The 26,083-nt window shown below is 46.1% G+C and overlaps 1 protein-coding gene across 2 annotated transcripts in view; it reads left to right on the top strand.

Moving 5' to 3' along the window:
- The first annotated feature begins 9,154 nt into the window (after positions 1 to 9,154).
- The window catches only part of cachd1 (cache domain containing 1), a 136,729-nt gene continuing 119,800 nt past the window's right edge, over positions 9,155 to 26,083 (top strand). For both annotated transcript variants that reach the window (XM_036978627.2, XM_036978626.2), the window contains exon 1: positions 9,155 to 9,713. In XM_036978627.2, the coding sequence (XP_036834522.2) occupies positions 9,462 to 9,713 (252 nt within the window). In that variant the 5' untranslated portion in view covers positions 9,155 to 9,461. The remainder of the gene's footprint in view (positions 9,714 to 26,083) is intronic.

Below are 26,083 nucleotides of genomic sequence, written 5' to 3'. Positions count from 1 at the left end.
CCTGCCAAGACCTCTCTCTCACCATATTCCTGCCAAGACCTCTCTCCCTCCTCTTTCACCATATTCCTGCCAAGACCTCTCTCTCTTCTCTCTCTCTCTCCTCTCTCACCATATTCCTGCCAAGACCTCTCTCTCTCCTCTCTCACCATATTCCTGCCAAGACCTCTCTCTCTTCTCTCTCTCCCTCCTCTCTCACCATATTCCTGCCAAGTTAGACAGCGGGCTGCCATTAGACCACACACTTCCCGAGAGACTTCCTACCTCGAAATCTCCCACTGTTTACACAGCAGGAACATGGTTTGGGCAAAAGTTGGATTCTGACGTTTATTTGATGGTGAGGGACACATTTCACTTTACATCTGGTAAGTAGAGTTTCTAGAGATTATACATACATATGCTTTTTGTTGACAGGAAACCTTTTTTGGGTGAAGTCAGCTATATTGTGGTAGTGTTATTTTCCATCGCCAACAACCAGGACGATGCACAAGTCAAGGAGTCCAACCAATACACACACTCCCGCTGTTGTTTCCCAAAGCTACTGACTGGCTGGGCAGTTTTTCCACATAAGATATGATCAGTTTCCACTGTTGTGTTGCCTTTGGGTGTGACAACCTGCCTGGCTCTTACTGACAAGGCTCATGCTCACACAGCTTGGGTGGCGTGACACTGCAGGACATCTACAATGAGTGTTCAGCTGGCTCGCTCCCCTCCTTCACACACTCACACATAACACTGTAACCAGGACACAGATACACACACACACACAGTCGTGCCCATACGTACACACACACACACACAGTCGTGCCCATACGTACACACACACAGTCGTGCCCATACGTACACACACACACACACAGTCGTGCCCATACGTACACACACACACACACAGTCGTGCCCATACGTACACACACACACACACAGTCGTGCCCATACGTACACACACACACACACAGTCGTGCCCATACGTACACACATACAGTCGTGCCCATACGTACACACACACAGTCATGCCCATACGTACACACACACAGTCGTGCCCATTCGTACACACACACACACACAGTCGTGCCCATACGTACACACATACAGTCGTGCCCATACGTACACACACACACACACACAGTCGTGCCCATACGTACACACACACAGTCGTGCTCATACGTACACACACACACACACACAGTCGTGCCCATACGTACACACACACACACACACAGTCGTGCCCATACGTACACACATACAGTCGTGCCCATACGTACACACACACAGTCGTGCCCATACGTACACACACACACACATTGAGAAGGCAGCTGTAGCCCTCTCTCCAGGTGTGAAGCAGAGCGTCTGTTTCTATGTTCTAATCCTCTCCACTCATCAGCACCTTTTCCTGACATTTGAGCTCAGATGAGGTCACCTCTGCCTCACTGTGGCCTTGACACACGTAGAGAGGAGAGGAGGGGAGGGGATGAGAGGAGATGCGTTTTCCTCTAGTGGTTTTGTTCAAATTGACAGATATTTTGACATTGTTTGATTCACTGTGGAATGGAAATTGAAATGCCTGTGTCCAACGCAATACAGTATGTGCTAGTAAGCACTTTGCATATATTTGCCCCTTCTTCTGCAAACATCCTTCTGTTTGGAAGTGTCTAAAAGCATCTCACGACTATGATCAAATCTGACAGGTTCTCAGGCCAAGTATACAAACCTACGTCCCATTCATGCTGCGTATCATTTTAAATCTCTCCTTGTCCAAGGCTGTAATCCCAACATGTTTCAAGCTGACCACCATTATCCCTGTTCCCGAGAGCTCCACGGTAACCTGCCTAAATTACTATCGCCCTGTGGCACTCACATCTGTAATTATGAAGTACATTGAAAGGCTTATCATGAATCACATCAACACCATCATCCCAGACACTCTGGGCCCACTCCAATTCACATACCGCCCCAACAGATCCACAGATGACGCAATCTCAGTGCACTTCACACTGCCCTTTCCCAACTGGACAAGAGGGGAAATAACTATGTGAGATTGCTGTTCATAGACGACAGCTCAGCATTCAACACCATAGTTCCCTCCAAGCTCATCACCACGCTATGTACCCTAGGACTGAACACCTCCCTCTGCAACTGGATCCTAGACTTCCTGGCGGGTCGGCATCAGGTGGTGAAGGTAGGCAACAACGCCTCCGCCACGCTGAGCCTCAACACAGGGGCCCCTCAGGGGTGCTTAGTCCCCTCCTGTACTCCATGTTCACCCACGACTGAGTGGCCGCGCACGACTCCAACACCATCATCAAGTTTGCTGACGACATGATGGTGGTAGGTCTGATCGCCGACGTTAGTGAGTCATCCTACAGGGAGGAGGTCAGAGACTAAGCAGTGTGGAGCCAGGACCACAACCTCTCCCTCAACATCAGTAAGACCAAAGAGCTGATTGTGGACTACAGGAGAAAGAGGGGAGAGCATGCCCACATCACTGCCATCCAGGTCCTCTATAATTGAGGATGGCCCGAAAAATTGCCAAAGACTGTTCACTCTGCTACCATCCGGCAAACTGTACCAGAGTATCGGCTCTCGGACCAACAGGCCCCGAGACAGATTCTAGCCCCAAGCCATAAGACTTCTGAATAGCCAGACTGCTAAATAGTCAATTAATGGTACCCAAACTATCTGTACTTACTCTATCTTGCACTGACCCTAAGCACGTTCACTAGACTACATACAGTTGAAGTCGGAAGTTTACATACACTTAGGTTGGAATCATTAAAACTCGTTTTTCAACCACTCTACACAATTCTTGTTAACAAACTATTGTTTTGACAAGTTGGTTAAGACATCTACTTTGTACATGACACAAGTACTTTTTCCAACAATTGTTTACAGACAGATTATTTCACGCACTGTATAACAATTCCAATCTGTCAGAAGTTTACATACACTAAGTTGACTGTGCCTTTAAACAGCTTAGAAAATTCCAGAAAATTATGTCTTGGCTTTAGAAGCTTCTTGACATGATTTGAGTCAATTGGAGGTGTACCTGTGGATGTATTTGAAGGCCTACCTTCAAACTCAGTGCCTCTTTGCTTGACATCATGGGAAAGTCAAAAGAAATCAGCCAAGACCTCAGAAAAAAAATTGTAGACCTGTCTGGTTCATCCTTGGGAGCAATTTCTAAATGCCTGAAGGTACCACGTTCATCTGTACAAACAATAGTACGCAAGTATAAACACCATGGGACCGTGCAGCTGTCATACCGCTCAGGAAGGAGACGCGTTCTGTCTCCTAGAGATTAATGTACTTTAGTGCGAAAAATGCAAATCAATCCCAGAACAACAGCAAAGGACCTTATGAAGATGCTGGAGGAAACAGGTAAAAAAGTATCTATATCCACAGTAAAACGAGACCTATATCGACATAACCTGAAAGGCCGCTCAGCAAGGAAGAAGCCACTGCTCCAAAACCACCATGAAAAAGCCAGACTACAGTTTGCAACTGCACACGGGGACAAAGATTGTACTTTTTGGAGAAATGTCCTCTGGTCTGATGAAACAAAAATAGAACTGTTTGGCCATAATGACCATCGTTATGTTTGGAGGAAAAAGGGGGTGGCTTGCAAGCGAAAGAACACCATCCCAACCGTGAAGCACGGGGGTGGCAGCATCATGTTGTAGGGGTGCTTTGCTGCAGGAGGGACTGGTGCCCTTCACAAAATAGATGGCATCATGAGGCAGGAAGATTATGTGGATATATTGAAGCAACATCTCAAGACATCAGTCAGGAAGTTAAAGCTTGGTAGCAAATGGGTTTTCCAAATGGACAATGACCATGGCCATCACAAAGCACTGACCTCAATCCCATAGAAAATTTGTGGACAGAACTGAAGAAGTGTGTGCGAGCAAGGAGGCCTACAAACCTGACTCAGTTACACCAGCTCTGTCAGGAAGAATGGGCCATAATTCATCCAACTTATTGTGTGAAGCTTGTGGAAGGCTAACTGAAACGTTTGACCCAGGTTAAATAATTTAAAGGCAATGCTACCAAATACTAATTGAGTGTATGTAAACTTCTGACCCACTGGGAATGTGATGAAAGAAATAAAAGCTGAATTAAATAATTCTCTCTACTATTATTCTGACATTTCGCATTCTTAAAATAAAGTGGTGATCCCAATTGACCAAAGACAGGGAATTTTTACTATGATTAAATGTCAGGAATTGTGAAAAACTGAGTTGAAATGTATTTGGCTAAGGTGTATGTAAACTTCTGACTTCAACTATATACTGTACACACTCACTAACACACACTACACTGTCACTCCCACACAAATCTTTCACACATTCAAACACTACATACGCACACACACAACACACACATGCATACTGACACAAACAAACAAACATACAGACACACACACACTTTTACACTCATAATTTGCTGTTGCTACACTATTCTTTATTTGACTCTAATTGTTATCTATGCCTAGTCTATGCTCTATGCCTAGTCACTTTACACTGCCATAATGTACATATCTACCTCAAGTACCTCATACATCTGCACATTGATCTGGTACTGGTACTCCTTGTATATAGCTCCATTCTTGTGTATTATATTTTATTCCTCTACTGTTAATTACTATTTTATTTGTTATAAAAAAAGTTTGGAAAAGTTCGTAAGCAAACATTTAACTGTGAAGTCTACACCAGTTGTATTTGGGACATGTGGTAAATCAAATGTCTTGACTGAAGACAGTCTTTCTATTGGAGACTCTGGTCCCGGTTTTATTGGTTAGTTTCCATTTCACAAGTGAGAAAATCCAATCAAATTATATTGGTTGCATATACAGATTTAAAGATTGTATCGCAGGTGCAGCAAAATGCATGTGTTTCTAGCTCCAACAGTGCAGTAATACCCCTCTGATGTAAAAAACAACAGACCTTTTTTATTTTAGTTCCATATCACTTGAGCGTGCCGTCTCTGACCAACTCTCTCAAAATGATCTTCACCCTAACCAGTCAGGCTTCAAGAAGGGTCACTCAACTGAGACTGCTCTTCTCTGTCACAGAGTATCTCCACACTGCCAAAGCTGACTCTCTCTCCTCTGTTCTCATCTTCCTAGAGCTATCTGCTGTAATACCCCTCTGTGCAATGAACCATCAGATCCTCCTCTCCACCCTCTCGGGGCTGGGTGGCTCAGGCACGTCGCTCCTACCAGGTGATGTGGAGGATCTGTGTTTGTACCCTGTACTCTCACTACTGGTGTCCCCCGGGGCTCGGTTCTAGGCCCTCTCTTCTTCTGTCTACACACAAAGTCACTCAGCACCGTCATATCCTCACATGGTCTATCCTATCATTGCTATGCAGATGACACTCAACTACTTTTCTCCTTCCCCCCCTCTGACACCCAGGTGGCGACACGCATCTCTGCCTGCCTGGCAGATATCTCAGCTTGGATGTCTGCCCACCACCTCAAGCTCAACCTCAACAAGACGGAGCTGCTCTTCCTCCCGGGGAAGGCCTGTCTGCTTCTAGAGCTCTCCATCACGGTTGATAAGTCCACAATGTTCCCTTCCCAGAGTGCAAATAACCTTGGCACGACCCTGGACAACACCCTGCCATTCTTTGCAAACATCAAAGCAGTGACTCGCTCCTGCAGGTTCATGCTCCACAACATCTGTAGAGTACAACCTTTCTTCACACAGGAAGTGGCGCAGGTCCTAATCCAGGCGCTTGTCATCTCCCATCTGGACTACTGAAACTCGCTGTTGACTAGGCTCACTACTTGTGCCATTAAACCCCTGTGATTTATCCAGAACGCTAAGTTCTCCAATATCTCCCTGCTCCTCCACACACTCTGCTGGCTTCCAGTCGAAGCTCGCATCTACTACAAGACCATGGTACTTGCCTATGGAGCAGCAAGAGGAATTGCCCCACCCTACCTTCAGGTTCTGCTCTAAGCCTTCTTCCCCACTCCATTCTGACACCTCTGGTCTCTAGGCCCTCCTACCCATCTTCTCTGTCCTGGTACCCCCCTGAAGCTAGGACAGCAGAGTCCCTACCCATCTCCCGAAAACATCTGAAACCCTACCTCTTCAAAGAGTATCTTTAATAATGCAACATCACCCCCCCTCCACCCCCAAAAAAGCCTTTTGTGAACTAACACTCACACTTGACTATTTTCCCCTTACTAGCTCTGACTTTCCTGATGGCTATTTTATTTATTGACGAAAAATATATTTACTACGACAGTGATACGTGGTCATCCCACCTAGCTATCTTAAGATGAATGCACTAACTGTAAGTCACACTGGATAAGAGAATCTGCTAAAATAATCAAATGTAAATGTAAAATGCATTAAAATAAATAAAAACAATACACACATAATTCTGAAAAATATAAAGACATTAAGAAATGTTGTAAACGAGTAATGTCAGAATCTGAAATATAAATATATATATATACATATATATATACATATTATGGTGTGTACAGACAGTATATTAATATAAAAGGTGTGTACAGCAGTAGTTATATAGGATGAGCCATGACTAGAATATAGTATATACATATCAAGTGGGGAAAACAGTATGTATTATTAAAGTGACCAGTGTTCAATGACTATGTACATAGGGCAGCAGTCTCTAAGGTGCAGGGTAGAGTACCAGGTAGTAGCCGGTTAGAACAGTGACTATGTACATAGGGCAGCAGTCTCTAAGGTGCAGGGAAGAGTACCAGGTAGTAGCCGGTTAGAACAGTGACTATGTACATAGGGCAGCAGTCTCTAAGGTGCAGGGAAGAGTACCAGGTAGTAGCCGGTTAGAACAGTGACTATGTACATAGGGCAGCAGTCTCTGAGGTGCAGGGTAGAGTACCAGGTAGTAGCCGGTTAGAACAGTGACTAAGGCTAGTGGTAACTGTTTAACAGTCTAATGGCCTGGAGATGGAAGCTGTTTCTCAGTCTCTGAGGTGCAGGTTAGAGTACCAGGTAGTAGCCGGTTAGAACAGTGACTGAGGTTAGTGGTAACTGTTTAACAGTCTAATGGCCTGGAGATGGAAGCTGTTTCTCAGTCTCTGAGGTGCAGGGTAGAACAGTGACTGAGGTTAGTGGTAACTGTTTAACAGTCTAATGGCCTGGAGATGGAAGCTGTTTCTCAGTCTCTGAGGTGCAGGGTAGAACAGTGACTGAGGTTAGTGGTAACTGTTTAACAGTCTAATGGCCTGGAGATGGAAGCTGTTTCTCAGTCTCTGAGGTGCAGGGTAGAGTACCAGGTAGTAGCCGGTTAGAACAGTGACTATGTACATAGGGCAGCAGTCTCTGAGGTGCAGGGTAGAGTACCAGGTAGTAGCCGGTTAGAACAGTGACTGAGGTTAGTGGTAACTGTTTAACAGTCTAATGGCCTGGAGATGGAAGCTGTTTCTCAGTCTCTAAGGTGCAGGGAAGAGTACCAGGTAGTAGCCGGTTAGAACAGTGACTATGTACATAGGGCAGCAGTCTCTAAGGTGCAGGGTAGAGTACCAGGTAGTAGCCGGTTAGAACAGTGACTATGTACATAGGGCAGCAGTCTCTAAGGTGCAGGTTAGAGTACCAGGTAGTAGCCGGTTAGAACAGTGACTGAGGTTAGTGGTAACTGTTTAACAGTCTAATGGCCTGGAGATGGAAGCTGTTTCTCAGTCTCTGAGGTGCAGGTTAGAGTACCAGGTAGTAGCCGGTTAGAACAGTGACTGAGGTTAGTGGTAACTGTTTAACAGTCTAATGGCCTGGAGATGGAAGCTGTTTCTCAGTCTCTGAGGTGCAGGGTAGAGTACCAGGTAGTAGCCGGTTAGAACAGTGACTGAGGTTAGTGGTAACTGTTTAACAGTCTAATGGCCTGGAGATGGAAGCTGTTTCTCAGTCTCTGAGGTGCAGGGTAGAGTACCAGGTAGTAGCCGGTTAGAACAGTGACTATGTACATAGGGCAGCAGTCTCTGAGGTGCAGGTTAGAGTACCAGGTAGTAGCCGGTTAGAACAGTGACTAAGGCTAGTGGTAACTGTTTAACAGTCTAATGGCCTGGAGATGGAAGCTGTTTCTCAGTCTCTGAGGTGCAGGGTAGAGTACCAGGTAGTAGCCGGTTAGAACAGTGACTGAGGTTAGTGGTAACTGTTTAACAGTCTAATGGCCTGGAGATGGAAGCTGTTTCTCAGTCTCTGAGGTGCAGGGTAGAGTACCAGGTAGTAGCCGGTTAGAACAGTGACTAAGGCTAGTGGTAACTGTTTAACAGTCTAATGGCCTGGAGATGGAAGCTGTTTCTCAGTCTCTCGGTCCCAGATTTGACGCACCTGTACTGTCTCCACCTGGATGGTAACGGGATGAACAGGCCGTGGCTGAGGTGCTTGAAAATATGTTTAACCTTCCTGTGACACTGGTTGCTGTAGATGTCCTGGAGGGCAAGCAGTGTGCCCCTGGTGATGCGTTGGGCTGACCGCACCACCCTTACAAAAAAAGATTGCAGTCAGAGTGCAGTATAACTGCAGTACACTGAAGTATAACTGCAATTAGAGATTTACTGCAGTAATTTTGCAGTGTAACTGCAGTTATACTGTAATTACTGTGTCCAAAATACCACAGTCGACTGCAGTTTCAAAACTGCATTTTTTGTTGTTGTAAGGGCACCCTCTGGAGAGCCCTGCAGTTGTGGATGGTGCTGTTGTAGCATATGGCTAGGATAATCACTTGGCCTTTGTTTTAAAGCAAAATGTGATTTTTCATTATCACCATTGTTGAAAGAAAGTGCTTTACATTATGTGATTTCTATTTGCTTGATGAAATGTAATAAAAACTGCAATCCCCAGTGTTTGTTGACTATATAAAATACTAGGCATATGTTGCTTTAGCTGATGTAGCCTATAGTAGCTATTTACAGAGCGTCTGTTGAGCATATTGTTTTACAGTAGCCTAGTTGTTATCAGTGGAGGCTGCTGAGGGGAGGACGGCTCATAATAATGGATGGAATGAAGTCAATGGAATGGCATCAACCACATGGAAACCACTTGTTTGATACCATTCCATTGACTCCATTACAGGCATTATTATTACTACCCTCAGCAGCCTCCACTTGTTGTTATGTAAGATTGTTCTCCAAATCAAAGCCCAATCCATTCCCACCTCAAGCTCCATGCCGTGGTTTTTCTCCCGCTCCTCCTACTTTCACCCCCATTGTGATTCTCCGGCTCACACTTTGCTGGAGTTGGTGCGGGGTGAGCAGGATAAAAAAAAAACAGCTATAGGTGCTTTCACGGATTTTATTTTCCTGCTTTCAACGATTCCCGAATATGCATTGATGTCGCCGTTTAAAATCGAGGGAGTTTGTCTTGAAAGGAGGTCCAGGTTTAGCGACGACGTTGCGAAGTTGTTCCCTTGAAGTTTTCCCCCAAGGGCTGCAAAGCGAATTCCCTGTTTACTATTCAACTACCCCAGCCACCATGGCGAGGCGGGTAGGGGGAGAAGGATCCGTGATTTTAACACAAATTCCATACACGAATTGGAGTAAGCAGTCGAGACTCCACTGGTATGACTTCATGGCGGTTTCTTGGAGCTGTATGGCAGTCATGTCGCTTCTATGTTGTGGGGTTTGTGGTGCCGAAACGGAGTTCTCGATCTTGGAGGAGGCACAAGTTTTAGCCGTTCAAATGAAAAAACTGTCCTCGCAGGAGCTTGGAGTCTTCAACATGCAGGTAACAAAACTGTTCAAATGTTCTGTTTCGATTTTAACATTCGACACAATTATTATTTTTGACGTATTATCTACTTGCGCATTGACTTGTATCATGAATTGGTTCTGTTGCGATCTACAATCACTAGCTACAGCTACTAATTATGCCACATTGTTGCAGTTCTGTACTAGTGTAACTTTGTGGTCAGAAATGTAACAAATGTTCTATTAAACTAGCTACATCAATTACAACAACCACGTTCTTTGTAGCTATTCACGTTACATATTTGCCATTCTTGAAAGGCGGTCTTTGAAGTCGTATGCGGATGACAAAATGTTGCAGTGTGACAAGGGAAACACAATTTTCCAGGCACTTCGATACCGAAGTTACTTTTTCGAGGCAGGTTAGAATATTTTAACAGCACTTTGAGATAGTTGGTGTGTTGTCACACTTTATCAGGAACTGCATCACCTAGAAGTCCTAGAGGAAGGATGTTAGATAAATGATTCTGATGATAACACTTTACCTGCAGCATTTCAGCGTTATCTTCTCAGGACCTTTTTATATAGGCTTTATGGTGTCACAGTTATAACGTTTATAGTGTCAGATTTCTGTTACATTTATGAATTACCACAATTAGTGTGTGTGAATGGGGAGGGGAGAACTAAACGCACTTCATTCACATCCCCTCCTCTCACCACACCACTGCTCCTGTTTTAGGTGAAATTATTTGCTGTTATTTTGACGAAAACAGAAATCTGCCATGAGTTTACTATTTGGCTTAATGCGATGTGGATAGTACAAAATGATCTCGGTTGTTTCTAATACCTGAACATTTTACATGATTGATTACAGAATTAGTGCCTTCCTTTTTCGGTGACATTTTGTTGTCTTTGTGGGTACATTGTAGAAAACCGCTAAATGCAATCAATTATCATATTTTAATTGTCCTGATTGATTTTCGGAACACTGTTTGTCGTGCTAGTTTAAAGGGGGGTCTGGCCATGGCCAACAAATGGCGAACAGTGCAGTGATGGTGGAAGGGGGTTGCTTCACACTTCAGAGGCAGGGCTCACAGTGATGATCAGTAGGGGGCCCAGTCCAAATGGTGTTTCATCTTTCCACTACCCTTCATCCTACCACTGTGACCTGGCTTTCAGGCCTGCTGTGATCCCCGGGGCCTTCTTTGTTTCCTTTCTCTTTTCATTTCCTGTGAAGAACATTGGGGTCTTTTTTTCCTGTGAAGAACGTTGGGGTCTTTTTTTCCTGTGAAGAACGTTGGGATCTTTTTTTCCTGTGAAGAACGTTGGGATCTTTTTTTCCCTGTGAAAGACATTGGGATCTTTTTTTATTTCCTGTGAAGAACATTGGGATCTTTTGGGATCTTTTTTTTCTGTGAAGAACATTGGGATCTTTTGGGATCTTTTTTTTCTGTGAAGAATATTGGGTCTTTTTTTTTCCTGTGAAAAACGTTGGGATCTTTTTTTCTCCCTGTGAAGGACATTGGGATCTTTTTTTCTCCCTGTGAAGGACATTGGGATCTTTTTTTCTCCCTGTGAAGGACATTGGGATCTTTTTTTTTCCCTGTGAAGGACATTGGGATCTTTTTTTCCCTGTGAAGGACATTGGGATCTTTTTTTCCCTGTGAAGGACATTGGGATCTTTTTTTTTCCTGTGAAAAACATTGGGATCTTTTTTTTTCCTGTGAAAAACATTGGGATCTTTTTTTTCCCTGTGAAGAACATTGGGATCTTTTTTTTCCCTGTGAAGAACATTGGGTCTTTTCTTTCCTGTGAAGGGCGTTGCATTCCATGTCTGAAATGTGCGTTATAAATAAAGCTTGATTTGATTTCCCCCATCTTTGCTCTTTCTTGGTCTCTCTTTCTCTTCCTTTCAGTTTCTCTCTCTCAGTGTTGACCTCATGATACTATTATCCACCTTATTTTGGCCATTGATTTCTTCTAGTATTCATGCCTTGGCTGTGGTGTACTCTGAGTGTAATTTAATGAATGCCCATATTTATCAGTCTTCTGGTTTGTGTCTGTGGTGTCGGTTGGTTTCTGATTCATCTTACAAAATCATTCATGGCAAAAAAAATTCCTGTAAAACTACAACATTCTAGGTTGATTGTCATGTTATTTTACAAGCTGTGAAAATGTAGCTGGGCTTTTAGCTGATTTAATTCAGGCATTGCATTGATATGAAGCTTTATGTTTGGTCAGACCTCTTTGACCGCAAAGTTATGTGTACTGTATCCAGATTAAACAGTCACCTGTCCATTTAAATAAGTGTAGAGATGTGGCTATGGCAGCTGATCTCCCTGCCCTAACACTGGTATGTGTGCTAGGCAGGGCCTGTTGCTCCATGGAAGTAGCCTAGCGGTTGAGAGCATTTGGGCCAGTAACTGAATGGTCACCTAGTCGGCCCTGGGATCCGAACCAGAAACCTATCTGTCGATGTGCCCTTGAGCAAGGCACTTAACCCTAATTGTTCCAAAAATTAAAAAATACTAATAATATGAAGACAAAAGAACTGTCTCTACTACTAAAGCTAGACTAGGCTGGGAATGTGTCCATACTGGGATTATACTGAAGTGCTCTGACCCAATCCTGAGTACACAGTGAATTATACAGGAGGAAGTCATACACAATGAATTTAAAGAGACAGATACATTTGTCATAATTCCTGTTTGCATGATATCGTTTCTTGCCGGGATTACATTTTCATCCATTTTTGTTGGTGTTTCTATAATCAACCAAACCTCACATTGTCCTCTGCCAATGTAAATAAGTGTAAATCTGGTCTTATTTGTAATACGATGTGTGCCACTGCCCTGTCATGGTCTCTTGAGTCAGTGGGTTAAATTGATACAATCTGTCAGTGACTTATTCAATTATCAAGGGAGCCTGGTTACAGAGACACCCTATGTTCTCAATCGCGTTTGTAACGTAATGCGTGGATAATCAAGTGCTTCTGTGGAGAGGAGATGAGCTTTGGTGCTGAGTGAGCAGGCCTACCGCTGCAGGCCTCTACGCTGACATTTCTTACATCTGCTCCTAAGTGGAAAAATGTAGGAGCACATTAAGATATTTCAAATATTCTAGGTTTTAATGATAAGAATTGCCAGCAATTACAAAATATATATAAATATTTTTTACAAGGGGGCATTGGTGGTCCTGAATTAAAATTCCAGGTAGCACAGTCAAATATTTAGGAGCATATGTGACCAAAATGGTAGCACTGTAGAGATCTGCCCGGAAAGCATTTTTAGAACAACCTTCAAAGGTTGAAATTGTTCTAATTTTAGAGACCTAATTTTCCCCCTAATTTGCAGTGGAGTTAAACACTGATGGTCTTTATTGTATTTTCTCAACTGTTGAGACACAGCAACCCAGGCCTATGTAGCCTTCAACAGTTAGGCCTAGCCAAATAAGCGGAGCATAGGGACTGCGTTATAGACAGCATAGCCGCAGCTAAGAGAAATCAGATGCTCGTCACTCACTCTCTGTGGAAGTACAGTTTTCCCAGAGAGCATGTATTTGCCTTCTATTTCCCATGATCAATATGTTGATTCTCCATCTGAAAGGTGGGGCTACTTCCTTTAATCACAGGAAGGGGGAAGCAGGGGGTTGTGGTGCCTTTGGTTTGTTTTGGCGTTGGCTCGTCCAGAATCCTGTCCAGGCCTCCTAATTGAATAATTATGGTTAAAAAAAATGTGTGGGGGGTGCGGAACCTGTGAAGTATCCCCAGGAAAGAATCTTTAGGTCCTGATCTTTAGGTTGGGTCCTGTCCAAGTCCAACAGTTGTTGAGAGGGTATGAGACTGTTTCCTTCTCCCTGGCTGCTCTTTCTTGTTGTGGTTTTACTTCTGACTAGACAAGCTCGGTTACACCTCTCTTCACACCTCTCTCTTTTCTTTTCACCTATCTTAGTGGTCAAAATGCAGCCTATAAGAGAAGATAATACAATCTGAATTCCTGATGTTCCTCTGCAGAGCAGCTTCAAAGTGCCTGTGCTGCATTGGCTATGGTGCTCTTGTAATACCCAGCAGACCCACAGCCAGTGCTAGATCTAGCTTACATGTGATGCCCTGGTGTTTTGCTAGTTATTAGGACAACCTATCTCTGCGTGTACATGTTCTGTTGAGGACAAAAACACACATTGCTTCCAATTATGACATATTTCTTTTCAAAATTGCAATGTAGTAGATGATGTAGAAAATTCCCCCCCAAAACTGCAGCTCACAACGGTAGCCTGGTCCTGTGGCGAATGTGTCTCCTTGGATGGTGGGACCCATCTCTCACGGTGAGGAGCCCTATTAAGAAGACCTCTATGAAATCAGCCAGACGGTTAACATCCCTAGACCTCCATCCATCACACTTAGCCTTGCTGGTGGGATGAGGCTGGGGAGAGGGGCTCTCTGGAGTGGCTGGGTCTCTGTGGTGGGCCTCTGAGTGAAGTTATCAAAAATCAACCCCCTCCTGGCCCCCCGGCTATAGGCCTACTCTCTTCCACCACTCACCAGCACATGTTTCTCTGACATGAGGAGCTGCTACTCTTTTGTTCTGAGGCCTGAACTCCCACTGACCTGGCCTCTTTAAAGTTGTGTTCTTTTTTTCTGTTCCGGAATGGTTCTAGAACATTATGTGGTGTTCCAGAAGTCTAGGAGTAAAGATGTTGAGGTATTCTCAGAGTTAACCACACATGCGTCCCGTTACTCTGTGCTTTGTGTTCTGAACTGATGATCTGCCTCTTCAGATGAAGTGCTCTCTGTCATTGTACAGAAGTTGGTCTTCCATCAAATTCTATTTTCATTCATGTTTGAGTTGATGCACATGCCTATTAACATTTTTTAGGCAGTTTACTTTGCAATTCCACAAAGTTTCTTTAGATTTGTTTTATCTCTATTCGTAATGAAGTGAAATGACCCTGTGGGTTTTAGGACCAGGAAGCAGCCTCGTTTGCTTATTGGAACACTATAAGATGTGTGTAAAAATGTTGGGCGTGTCCATAAAAATCTAGTGAAATAAATCAAATCACTGAATATATTACCGTGAAATGCTGACTTACAACCCCTTAACCATCAATACAGTTCAAGAAATAAAGTTAAGAAAATATTTACTAAATAAAGTTTAAAAAACCCCACAATAAGAACAAAAAGTAACACAGAAATGACATAATAATGAGCCTATATACAGGGGGTACAGGTACTGAGTCAATGTGTGGAGGAACAGGTTAATTGAGGTCATTTGTACATGTAGGTAGGGATAAAGTGACTATGTATAGATAATAAACAGTGAGTAGCAGCAGTGTAAAAACTAGGGATGCATGATATATCGGTGAACATATCGGAATCGGCCGATATTAGATAAAAAAAATGCCAACATCGGTATCGGCCCGATGTCTAGTTTAACGCGGATGTTAAAAACAGATGTCAAAGCTACATTGCATACCTATATAACTTAGGTACATGACGTAATGATGCCACGTTAAATTTTGCACTACACGTTTAACACAGCGTTCCTAACCTAGCCCACAATGTCTGCTGTGTGGATCAACAAGACAAGTCTTTTGAAAGAGTAAGAACATTTCAGCGAGACAACTCAAAGGCGAAATCCATTAAAGCCACGATAATGGAATCCATGTTGCCCTACTGGAGTTACACAGTAATAGCGTCACTTATATTAACTTCACGACATACATACTATGGAACTCTGTTTGGGTGGTTTGTGTGTCAAAAAAGATACAGTAGCACTGTCAAAGCTGTACAAAAAACTCTGCAAACACCTGCCACAAACGGAAATAAAGCATAATTTGTTTGACCGCAACTTCTGTGGTAGCCAGCTTTAGCTTGGTACCTTGCTAGCACCAATACAACTGGCCTGAAAACAATGACTAGTAGAAACTGCAGTCATTTTCGTTATTCTTTGCAATGATTTAGGAATCCTTGTAAGTATTAGCTAGGTTCACCGATATATCATGCATCCCTAGTTTTTACACTGCTGCTACTCGCTGTTTATTATCTATACATAGTCACTTTATCCCTACCTACTTGTACAAATTACCTCAATTAACCTGTTCCTCCACACATTGACTCAGTACCTGTACCCCCTGTATATAGGCTCATTATTGTTATGTAATTTCTGTGTTACACACCCCACCACCTTCCCCTGGCCTGCACCACACCCCACCACCTTCCCCTGGCCTGCACCACACCCCACCACCCCCCCCTGGCCTGCACCACACCCCACCACCTCCCCCTGGCCTGCACCACACCCCACCACCTCCCCCTGGCCTGCACCACACCCCACCACCTCCCCCTGGCCTGCACCACACCCCACCACCTCCCCCTGGCCTGCACCACACTCCACCACCTCCCCCTGGCCTGCACCACACTCCACCACCTTCCCCTGGTCTGCACCACACCCCACCACCTCCCTCTGGCCTGCACCACACCCCACCACCTCCCCCCACAACTGTTTTCAAACAGTTTGTACACTACAGCGTGGTAGACCGAGATCATTTATCTATTCCCGTTCTGATGGTTTGCCTACGTACCCTTTTGTTAAAGGCTTTGACCAAAGCTGCTTTCAATGTTTTTAAGCATGCTACCTCTCTCTCGCCCTCTGTTTCTCTTATACTCTTTCTTTAGGTTTTCTCTTCCACCCTCTTGTTATCTTGTATGACCCTGCCCCTGGGTTAGGGCCGCCCCTGGGTTAGGGCCGCCCCTGGGTTAGGGCCACCCCTTGGATGCCTTGCTGGAGTTAACAATCAGGAGGGAATGTTCCTCTGCAACTAGGCCTATCTCATCTAAATATAAAAACTTTGGGCTATATTTCTGTTTTTCCTTAGTCTTAGAAAAGGCTTTTTTCCTCCTCACTTCCTTGAAGTTCCCTCCTCTAATCAGTACCATCAAAGATGGTTATGTGGACTTCAGGTGACCAGTAGCAAGAGATGGTCAAACCCAGTTAGCTATTCACTGGTTAATTGAGTGTCTGAAGCCCCTGTTCCTCAATGAGAGACCAATGGCCCTTAGTTTCCTCTCAAATGGCTTTATTATTAAACAGGAGCCGTGATTAGCTGGCATTTATTTAATCAGTTCAACACACGCAGACACCTGAAGAAAAGGATCCGTGTGTGTCTGGGATCCCTGTGTGTTGATCCCTGCAGGGCTGCCCAGGACAGCAAGGCCTCTCCACATCTGCTCTTCACTCAGCACAAAGGGCTGGGCGAAGATGAACTCAACTCCCGGGGAATGAAAGAGGAAGGGGGAAGGGGGAAGGGACATTGAGGAGAGGTAGAGGCAGACTGCTGAGGGAAGTAGGGAATCATTGGCTACCCTTCCCACTTCTCCAGCCCGGCACTTTGTCTTCTGAGATCTCCCCATCCCCTCTTCTCTCTCCTGCTTTGCATTCCCAATGAGGGGAGCCCCCTCTTCTCTTCTCTCTCCTGCTTTGCATTCCCAATGAGGGGAGCCCCCTCTTCTCTCTCCTGCTTTGCATTCCCAATGAGGGGAGCCCCCTCTTCTCTTCTCTCTCTTGCTTTGCATTCCCAATGAGGGGAGCCCCCTCTTCTCCTCTCTCTCCTGCTTGGCATTCCCAATGAGGGGAGCCCCCTCTTCCTCTCTCTCCTGCTTTGCATTCCCAATGAAGTGGGGAATGAAGGGGGGAAGGGACGGAGCAGTGGACTGGGCCGGGGTTTGCTCTGCTGGACTAACCAAAGCCCCCACACAACAATACCCAGTGTGGCACAGAGCGGCCAGTGTGCTGCCAGCCTCACTCTTTGCCTGGGGATGAATAATAAGGCGTATCCTAAAAGAGTTCTCCTCATCAGTCCACCTCCCTCACATGGCCCTCTGTGCAGGGGTCATTAGAGGTCAGCTCAGTTAGTCTAACTCCTATCCTCTTAGCCATTCATAACAGCAGACACTCTAGAAGCTAACCCAGGTCACACAAAGACTTCTCATTGCACAGAAGAACAAAGTCCTCTGATAGACTAGCAATGTTCATAGACTAGTGCTTTTATAAAATAACTATCTCACCTTTTTCATCAAGAAATAGTTCTTGACCTTTCTTTGAAGAGTATTGCCAGTGGAATGTATAAAGTCCTGTTGGCTGTATTTATACAGGAACTTGTGTGGTTGAAGATGAACTGGTAGGACGTCAGCCTCCAGGGAATGGAACTTGTGTGGTTGAAGATGAACTGGTAGGACGTCAGCCTCCAGGGAATGGAACTTGTGTGGTTGAAGATGAAATGGTAGGACGTCAGCCTCCAGGGAATGGAACTTGTGTGGTTGAAGATGAAATGGTAGGACGTCAGCCTCCAGGGAATGGAACTTGTGTGGTTGAAGATGAACTGGTAGGACGTCAGCCTCCAGGGAATGGAACTTGTGTGGTTGAAGATGAAATGGTAGGACGTCAGCCTCCAGGGAATGGAACTTGTGTGGTTGAAGATGAACTGGTAGGACGTCAGCCTCCAGGGAATGGAACTTGTTCTCTGGTGTTGTAGTTTCCATCTGAATGGAGGAGAGTTCTCTCCCTGGTAGTTATGACACAGGATCTGGCTGTGCTATCCGTGAAGGTGTGTGTGTGTGTCTTGTATGTGTTTTCAGTGTCCTCAGGCCGAAAGTGTTTATAGTGGAAGTGACTGGGATGGTGTTCGGCCTAAGGAAAGGTGTTCACAGGGAAAGCCCATGATTCTTAGCCACAGGAAAATCACAAAATGAAGTGTGATTTCTCTCACTAGCAGAGAGACTAAGTGAGAGGAGGCAAAATAAAGATTATTTTAAATTTATTTATCAGTTATTTAACTAGGCAAGTCTGTTAAGAACAGTTTCTTATTTACAATGACGGCCTAAAAGAGAAACCCATTGTTAAAGTCCCAGTGCAGTCAGAATGTTGTTACCCAGAAAGGGTTTGATATTGATATATAAACTGCTGCATTGGGTCTGATTTAATAGGAACTCTGTTTTTTTATTTTTATAAACAATAGATATAAAAATTTGCTTGCATGCTACAGGAGGGACAAAAGGAATCGTGACAAAATATATTTTGGAACCAAATCTCTTTTCGTGACCTGTTCCTCTGTTGGAGCTGTGGCACAGAAGAGGTGTGTGTGTGTGTGTGCCAACGGTCAAGACCGCGTCATTGGCTGTGCGTCGTGTGGCTGATTGAAAGTCACGAAGAGCCCGGCTGCAGAGCACGAACTCCGCTGTCCCAAGAACTGGATAATTATTCAATAATTGTAATTTTTGCCCAATCTTGCAATCTTATGAACCTTCTATACATTGTAGGTGAACCAGAATCTGGGCTTACAGGAGACATTCTCCTTTAAACTCAGGAAGCAGCCATTCACCATGCCATTCACCATGCCATTCACCATGCCATTCACCATGCCATTCACCATGCCATTCACCATGCCATTCACCAGCTTTTCAAGCGTATCATTTCAAAATACTGTATTTTCAGTACATTCCAAAAGAATGTGGTTTTGTTGAGTAGCTGTCATCATTACTGCCTTCCCGGCCTATATGTACCTCCAGACAATGAAGTCACATGCCCGTCTGTACAGAATCTAAATATTATTTTTGAGCAAGTGCAGGTGTGCCAAATTCACCTCTTCTGCACCTCATTATTGCCACCAGAAATCTGTATATAATGAGGAGATGCTCATGCCTCTGCTGGGAGTCTTCGTCCCAAAGGCGGGAGGGCAGGCGACAAGCTTAGGTCTAATATAAGCCCATAGAAACGCATTGGGCTTATTTTGGACGTATTTTGGCGAGAGTGAAACCTCTCGCTTCGCCTCCTCCTCTCGGCTGTCATACACAGGCCTGCTGATCCAGCAACAGGAAAGGTCCTTGATCCCCCACCACAGTAAGGTCATATCAATCTGTTTCCCGGGCTACATGAAATGTAATGTTTCATGTAAGTTGATTAAGTAGACAATATAAGATGTTCTGACAGTGGTTGTATAGATAGGCTTTATTTAGTGTTTTAATTACATTACTAATATTGCAGAAGAGGTGGAATGGGCATATGCACACTAGCTCAAAAACAATATTTACATTATTTCCAGACAAAGCATTGTTTCAGTTGCACCTAACTTTTTATTTAGCCCTTAGTAGGAAGTACATACGGCCAGGGCGTTTTTAGGTAATTCAAAAAACACTATTGTGAACTAGCGTGGGAGAAAGCCAGGTAGCCTGGTGGTTAGAGGCAGGTAGCCTGGTGGTTAGAGGCAGGTAGCCTGGTGGTTAGAGGCAGGTAGCCTGGTGGTTAGAGGCAGGTAGCCTGGTGGTTAGAGGCAGGTAGCCTGGTGGTTAGAGGCAGGTAGCCTGGTGTTTAGAGGCAGGTAGCCTGGTGTTTAGAGGCAGGTAGCCTGGTGTTTAGAGGCAGGTAGCCTGGTGTTTAGAGGCAGGTAGCCTGGTGTTTAGAGGCAGGTAGCCTGGTGGTTAGAGGCAGGTAGCCTGGTGGTTAGAGGCAGGTAGCCTGGTGGTTAGAGCGTTGGACTAGTAACTGAAAGGTTGCAAGATCGAATCCCCAAGATGACAACGTAAAAATATGCCGTTCTGCCCCTGAACAAGGCAGTTAACCCACTGTTCCTAGGCAGTCCTTGTAAATAAGAATTTGTTCTTAACTGACTTACCTAGTTAAATAAAGGTCAAATAAATAAATATATATTTTTTAATATATATATATATCAAATGGAGAGAAAATAAAGTGTGGCTAGTCAAATAAAATGAGTTTTGGCTGTATTGCCCAGATCATCTGATATTGGGACATTTTCTGACTGGACAATTTCTGCTGCTTTGGTGAAAATCTTATAGCGCTGTCTACATTGTTTTCTTGCATTCTGTAAATACTTTCTAACATATTTTTTTGAATTGGTTTATGCAGGCTACAACAAAGGAGTAGGCCACTAGGCATGGCTCTGCTGTGAGCTGCCTGTCAGCTCTGTACTGCGTGGTCCCAGTCAAGTTGAATTGGTTTATGCAGGCTACAACAAAGGAGTAGGCCACTAGGCATGGCTCTGCTGTGAGCTGCCTGTCAGCTCTGTACTGCCTGGTCCCAGTCAAGTTGAATTGGTTTATGCAGGCTACAACAAAGGAGTAGGCCACTAGGCATGGCTCTGCTGTGAGCTGCCTGTCAGCTCTGTACTGCCTGGTCCCAGTCAAGTTGAATTGGTTTATGCAGGCTACAACAAAGGAGTAGGCCACTAGGCATGGCTCTGCTGTGAGCTGCCTGTCAGCTCTGTACTGCCTGGTCCCAGTCAAGTTGAATTGGTTTATGCAGGCTGCAACAAAGGAGTAGGCCACTAGGCATGGCTCTGCTGTGAGCTGCCTGTCAGCTCTGTACTGCCTGGTCCCAGTCAAGTTGAATTGGTTTATGCAGGCTACAACAAAGGAGTAGGCCACTAGGCATGGCTCTGCTGTGAGCTGCCTGTCAGCTCTGTACTGCCTGGTCCCAGTCAAGTTGAATTGGTTTATGCAGGCTGCAACAAAGGAGTAGGCCACTAGGCATGGCTCTGCTGTGAGCTGCCTGTCAGCTCTGTACTGCCTGGTCCCAGTCAAGTTGAATTGGTTTATGCAGGCTACAGTAAAGGAGTAGGCCACTAGGCATGGCTCTGCTGTGAGCTGCCTGTCAGCTCTGTACTGCCTGGTCCCAGTCAAGTTGAATTGGTTTATGCAGGCTACAACAAAGGAGTAGGCCACTAGGCATGGCTCTGCTGTGAGCTGCCTGTCAGCTCTGTACTGCCTGGTCCCAGTCAAGTTGAATTGGTTTATGCAGGCTGCAACAAAGGAGTAGGCCACTAGGCATGGCTCTGCTGTGAGCTGCCTGTCAGCTCTGTACTGCCTGGTCCCAGTCAAGTTGAATTGGTTTATGCAGGCTACAACAAAGGAGTAGGCCACTAGGCATGGCTCTGCTGTGAGCTGCCTGTCAGCTCTGTACTGCGTGGTCCCAGTCAAGTTGAATTGGTTTATGCAGGCTGCAACAAAGGAGTAGGCCACTAGGCATGGCTCTGCTGTGAGCTGCCTGTCAGCTCTGTACTGCGTGGTCCCAGTCAAGTTGAATTGGTTTATGCAGACTACAACAAAGGAGTAGGCCACTAGGCATGGCTCTGCTGTGAGCTGCCTGTCAGCTCTGTACTGCGTGGTCCCAGTCAAGTTGAATTGGTTTATGCAGGCTACAACAAAGGAGTAGGCCACTAGGCATGGCTCTGCTGTGAGCTGCCTGTCAGCTCTGTACTGCCTGGTCCCAGTCAAGTTGAATTGGTTTATGCAGGCTGCAACAAAGAAGTAGGCCACTAGGCATGGCTCTGCTGTGAGCTGCCTGTCAGCTCTGTACTGCCTGGTCCCAGTCAAGTTGAATTGGTTTATGCAGGCTACAACAAAGGAGTAGGCCACTAGGCATGGCTCTGCTGTGAGCTGCCTGTCAGCTCTGTACTGCGTGGTCCCAGTCAAGTTGAATTGGTTTATGCAGGCTACAGTAAAGGAGTAGGCCACTAGGCATGGCTCTGCTGTGAGCTGCCTGTCAGCTCTGTACTGCGTGGTCCCAGTCAAGTTGAATTGGTTTATGCAGGCTACAACAAAGGACTAGGCCACTAGGCATGGCTCTGCTGTGAGCTGCCTGTCAGCTCTGTACTGCGTGGTCCCAGTCAAGTTGAATTGGTTTATGCAGGCTGCAACAAAGGAGTAGGCCACTAGGCATGGCTCTGCTGTGAGCTGCCTGTCAGCTCTGTACTGCGTGGTCCCAGTCAAGTTGAATTGGTTTATGCAGGCTACAACAAAGGAGTAGGCCACTAGGCATGGCTCTGCTGTGAGCTGCCTGTCAGCTCTGTACTGCGTGGTCCCAGTCAAGTTGAATTGGTTTATGCAGGCTACAGTAAAGGAGTAGGCCACTAGGCATGGCTCTGCTGTGAGCTGCCTGTCAGCTCTGTACTGCGTGGTCCCAGTCAAGTTGAATTGGTTTATGCAGGCTACAACAAAGGAGTAGGCCACTAGGCATGGCTCTGCTGTGAGCTGCCTGTCAGCTCTGTACTGCGTGGTCCCAGTCAAGTTGAATTGGTTTATGCAGGCTGCAACAAAGGAGTAGGCCACTAGGCATGGCTCTGCTGTGAGCTGCCTGTCAGCTCTGTACTGCGTGGTCCCAGTCAAGTTGAATTGGTTTATGCAGGCTGCAACAAAGGAGTAGGCCACTAGGCATGGCTCTGCTGTGAGCTGCCTGTCAGCTCTGTACTGCGTGGTCCCAGTCAAGTTGAATTGGTTTATGCAGGCTGCAACAAAGGAGTAGGCCACTAGGCATGGCTCTGCTGTGAGCTGCCTGTCAGCTCTGTACTGCCTGGTCCCAGTCAAGTTGAATTGGTTTATGCAGGCTGCAACAAAGGAGTAGGCCACTAGGCATGGCTCTGCTGTGAGCTGCCTGTCAGCTCTGTACTGCGTGGTCCCAGTCAAGTTGAATTGGTTTATGCAGGCTACAGTAAAGGAGTAGGCCACTAGGCATGGCTCTGCTGTGAGCTGCCTGTCAGCTCTGTACTGCGTGGTCCCAGTCAAGTTGAATTGGTTTATGCAGGCTACAACAAAGGAGTAGGCCACTAGGCATGGCTCTGCTGTGAGCTGCCTGTCAGCTCTGTACTGCGTGGTCCCAGTCAAGTTGAATTGGTTTATGCAGGCTGCAACAAAGGAGTAGGCCACTAGGCATGGCTCTGCTGTGAGCTGCCTGTCAGCTCTGTACTGCGTGGTCCCAGTCAAGTTGAATTGGTTTATGCAGGCTACAACAAAGGAGTAGGCCACTAGGCATGGCTCTGCTGTGAGCTGCCTGTCAGCTCTGTACTGCGTGGTCCCAGTCAAGTTGAATTGGTTTATGCAGGCTACAGTAAAGGAGTAGGCCACTAGGCATGGCTCTGCTGTGAGCTGCCTGTCAGCTCTGTACTGCGTGGTCCCAGTCAAGTTGAATTGGTTTATGCAGGCTACAACAAAGGAGTAGGCCACTAGGCATGGCTCTGCTGTGAGCTGCCTGTCAGCTCTGTACTGCGTGGTCCCAGTCAAGTTGAATTGGTTTATGCAGGCTGCAACAAAGGAGTAGGCCACTAGGCATGGCTCTGCTGTGAGCTGCCTGTCAGCTCTGTACTGCGTGGTCCCAGTCAAGTTGAATTGGTTTATGCAGGCTGCAACAAAGGAGTAGGCCACTAGGCATGGCTCTGCTGTGAGCTGCCTGTCAGCTCTGTACTGCGTGGTCCCAGTCAAGTTGAATTGGTTTATGCAGGCTGCAACAAAGGAGTAGGCCACTAGGCATGGCTCTGCTGTGAGCTGCCTGTCAGCTCTGTACTGCGTGGTCCCAGTCAAGTTGAATTGGTTTATGCAGGCTGCAACAAAGGAGTAGGCCACTAGGCATGGCTCTGCTGTGAGCTGCCTGTCAGCTCTGTACTGCGTGGTCCCAGTCAAGTTGAATAGGTTTATGCAGGCTACAACAAAGGAGTAGGCCACTAGGCATGGCTCTGCTGTGAGCTGCCTGTCAGCTCTGTACTGCCTGGTCCCAGTCAAGTTGAATTGGTTTATGCAGGCTGCAACAAAGGAGTAGGCCACTAGGCATGCCTCTGCTGTGAGCTGCCTGTCAGCTCTGTACTGCGTGGTCCCAGTCAAGTTGAATTGGTTTATGCAGGCTACAACAAAGGAGTAGGCCACTAGGCATGGCTCTGCTGTGAGCTGCCTGTCAGCTCTGTACTGCCTGGTCCCAGTCAAGTTGAATTGGTTTATGCAGGCTACAACAAAGGAGTAGGCCACTAGGCATGGCTCTGCTGTGAGCTGCCTGTCAGCTCTGTACTGCCTGGTCCCAGTCAAGTTGAATAGGTTTATGCAGGCTACAACAAAGGAGTAGGCCACTAGGCATGGCTCTGCTGTGAGCTGCCTGTCAGCTCTGTACTGCGTGGTCCCAGTCAAGTTGAATTGGTTTATGCAGGCTACAACAAAGGAGTAGGCCACTAGGCATGGCTCTGCTGTGAGCTGCCTGTCAGCTCTGTACTGCCTGGTCCCAGTCAAGTTGAATTGGTTTATGCAGGCTGCAACAAAGGAGTAGGCCACTAGGCATGGCTCTGCTGTGAGCTGCCTGTCAGCTCTGTACTGCCTGGTCCCAGTCAAGTTGAATTGGTTTATGCAGGCTACAGTAAAGGAGTAGGCCACTAGGCATGGCTCTGCTGTGAGCTGCCTGTCAGCTCTGTACTGCGTGGTCCCAGTCAAGTTGAATTGGTTTATGCAGGCTACAACAAAGGAGTAGGCCACTAGGCATGGCTCTGCTGTGAGCTGCCTGTCAGCTCTGTACTGCCTGGTCCCAGTCAAGTTGAATTGGTTTATGCAGGCTGCAACAAAGAAGTAGGCCACTAGGCATGGCTCTGCTGTGAGCTGCCTGTCAGCTCTGTACTGCGTGGTCCCAGTCAAGTTGAATTGGTTTATGCAGGCTACAACAAAGGAGTAGGCCACTAGGCATGGCTCTGCTGTGAGCTGCCTGTCAGCTCTGTACTGCGTGGTCCCAGTCAAGTTGAATTGGTTTATGCAGGCTGCAACAAAGGAGTAGGCCACTAGGCATGGCTCTGCTGTGAGCTGCCTGTCAGCTCTGTACTGCCTGGTCCCAGTCGAGTTGAATTGGTTTTACATCATCTTACATCACCACCGACGATTACTGTCAATCATCTTCCATATCCGATACCATCATAATATGGCTCAACCCTAGTAGGAACAAGTCTTTCTGTGGCTATATTGTTTTCTCCTGCCTGAGGGCTTGTCTTCAGTTTCAGTTGGTCTCACAGGTCCTGGAGAGGTTCCTGACTGGGAGGGAACTGATACACTACCCCCCTAACCTCTTCCTCTCTCTCTCCCCAACATCTTCCTCTCTCCCCAACATCTTCCTCTCTCTCTCTCCCCAACATCTTCCTCTCTCTCTCCCCCCAACATCTTCCTCTCTCTCTCCCCCCAACCTCTTCCTCTCTCTCTCTCCCCCCAACATCTTCCTCTCTCTCTCCCCAACATCTTCCTCTCTCTCTCCCCAACATCTTCCTCTCTCTCTCCCCAACATCTTCCTCTCTCTCTCCCCAACATCTTCCTCTCTCTCTCCCCAACATCTTCCTCTCTCTCTCCCCAACATCTTCCTCTCTCTCTCCCCCCAACCTCTTCCTCTCTCTCTCTCCCCAACATCTTCCTCTCTCTCTCTCTCTCCCCAACATCTTCCTCTCTCTCTCTCTCCCCAACATCTTCCTCTCTCTCTCTCTCCCCAACATCTTCCTCTCTCTCTCTCTCCCCAACATCTTCCTCTCTCTCTCTCTCCCCAACATCTTCCTCTCTCTCTCCCCAACATCTTCCTCTCTCTCTCTCTCCCCAACATCTTCCTCTCTCTCTCTCTCCCC

The sequence above is a fragment of the Oncorhynchus mykiss genome, chromosome 5 (genome assembly GCF_057628025.1).
Source record: "Oncorhynchus mykiss isolate SJ-2025 chromosome 5, ASM5762802v1, whole genome shotgun sequence".
In the NCBI taxonomy this organism is placed as follows: domain Eukaryota; kingdom Metazoa; phylum Chordata; class Actinopteri; order Salmoniformes; family Salmonidae; genus Oncorhynchus; species Oncorhynchus mykiss.
Note: the sequence above shows the minus strand (reverse complement) of the source record. Positions and strands in the feature narration are given on the sequence as shown.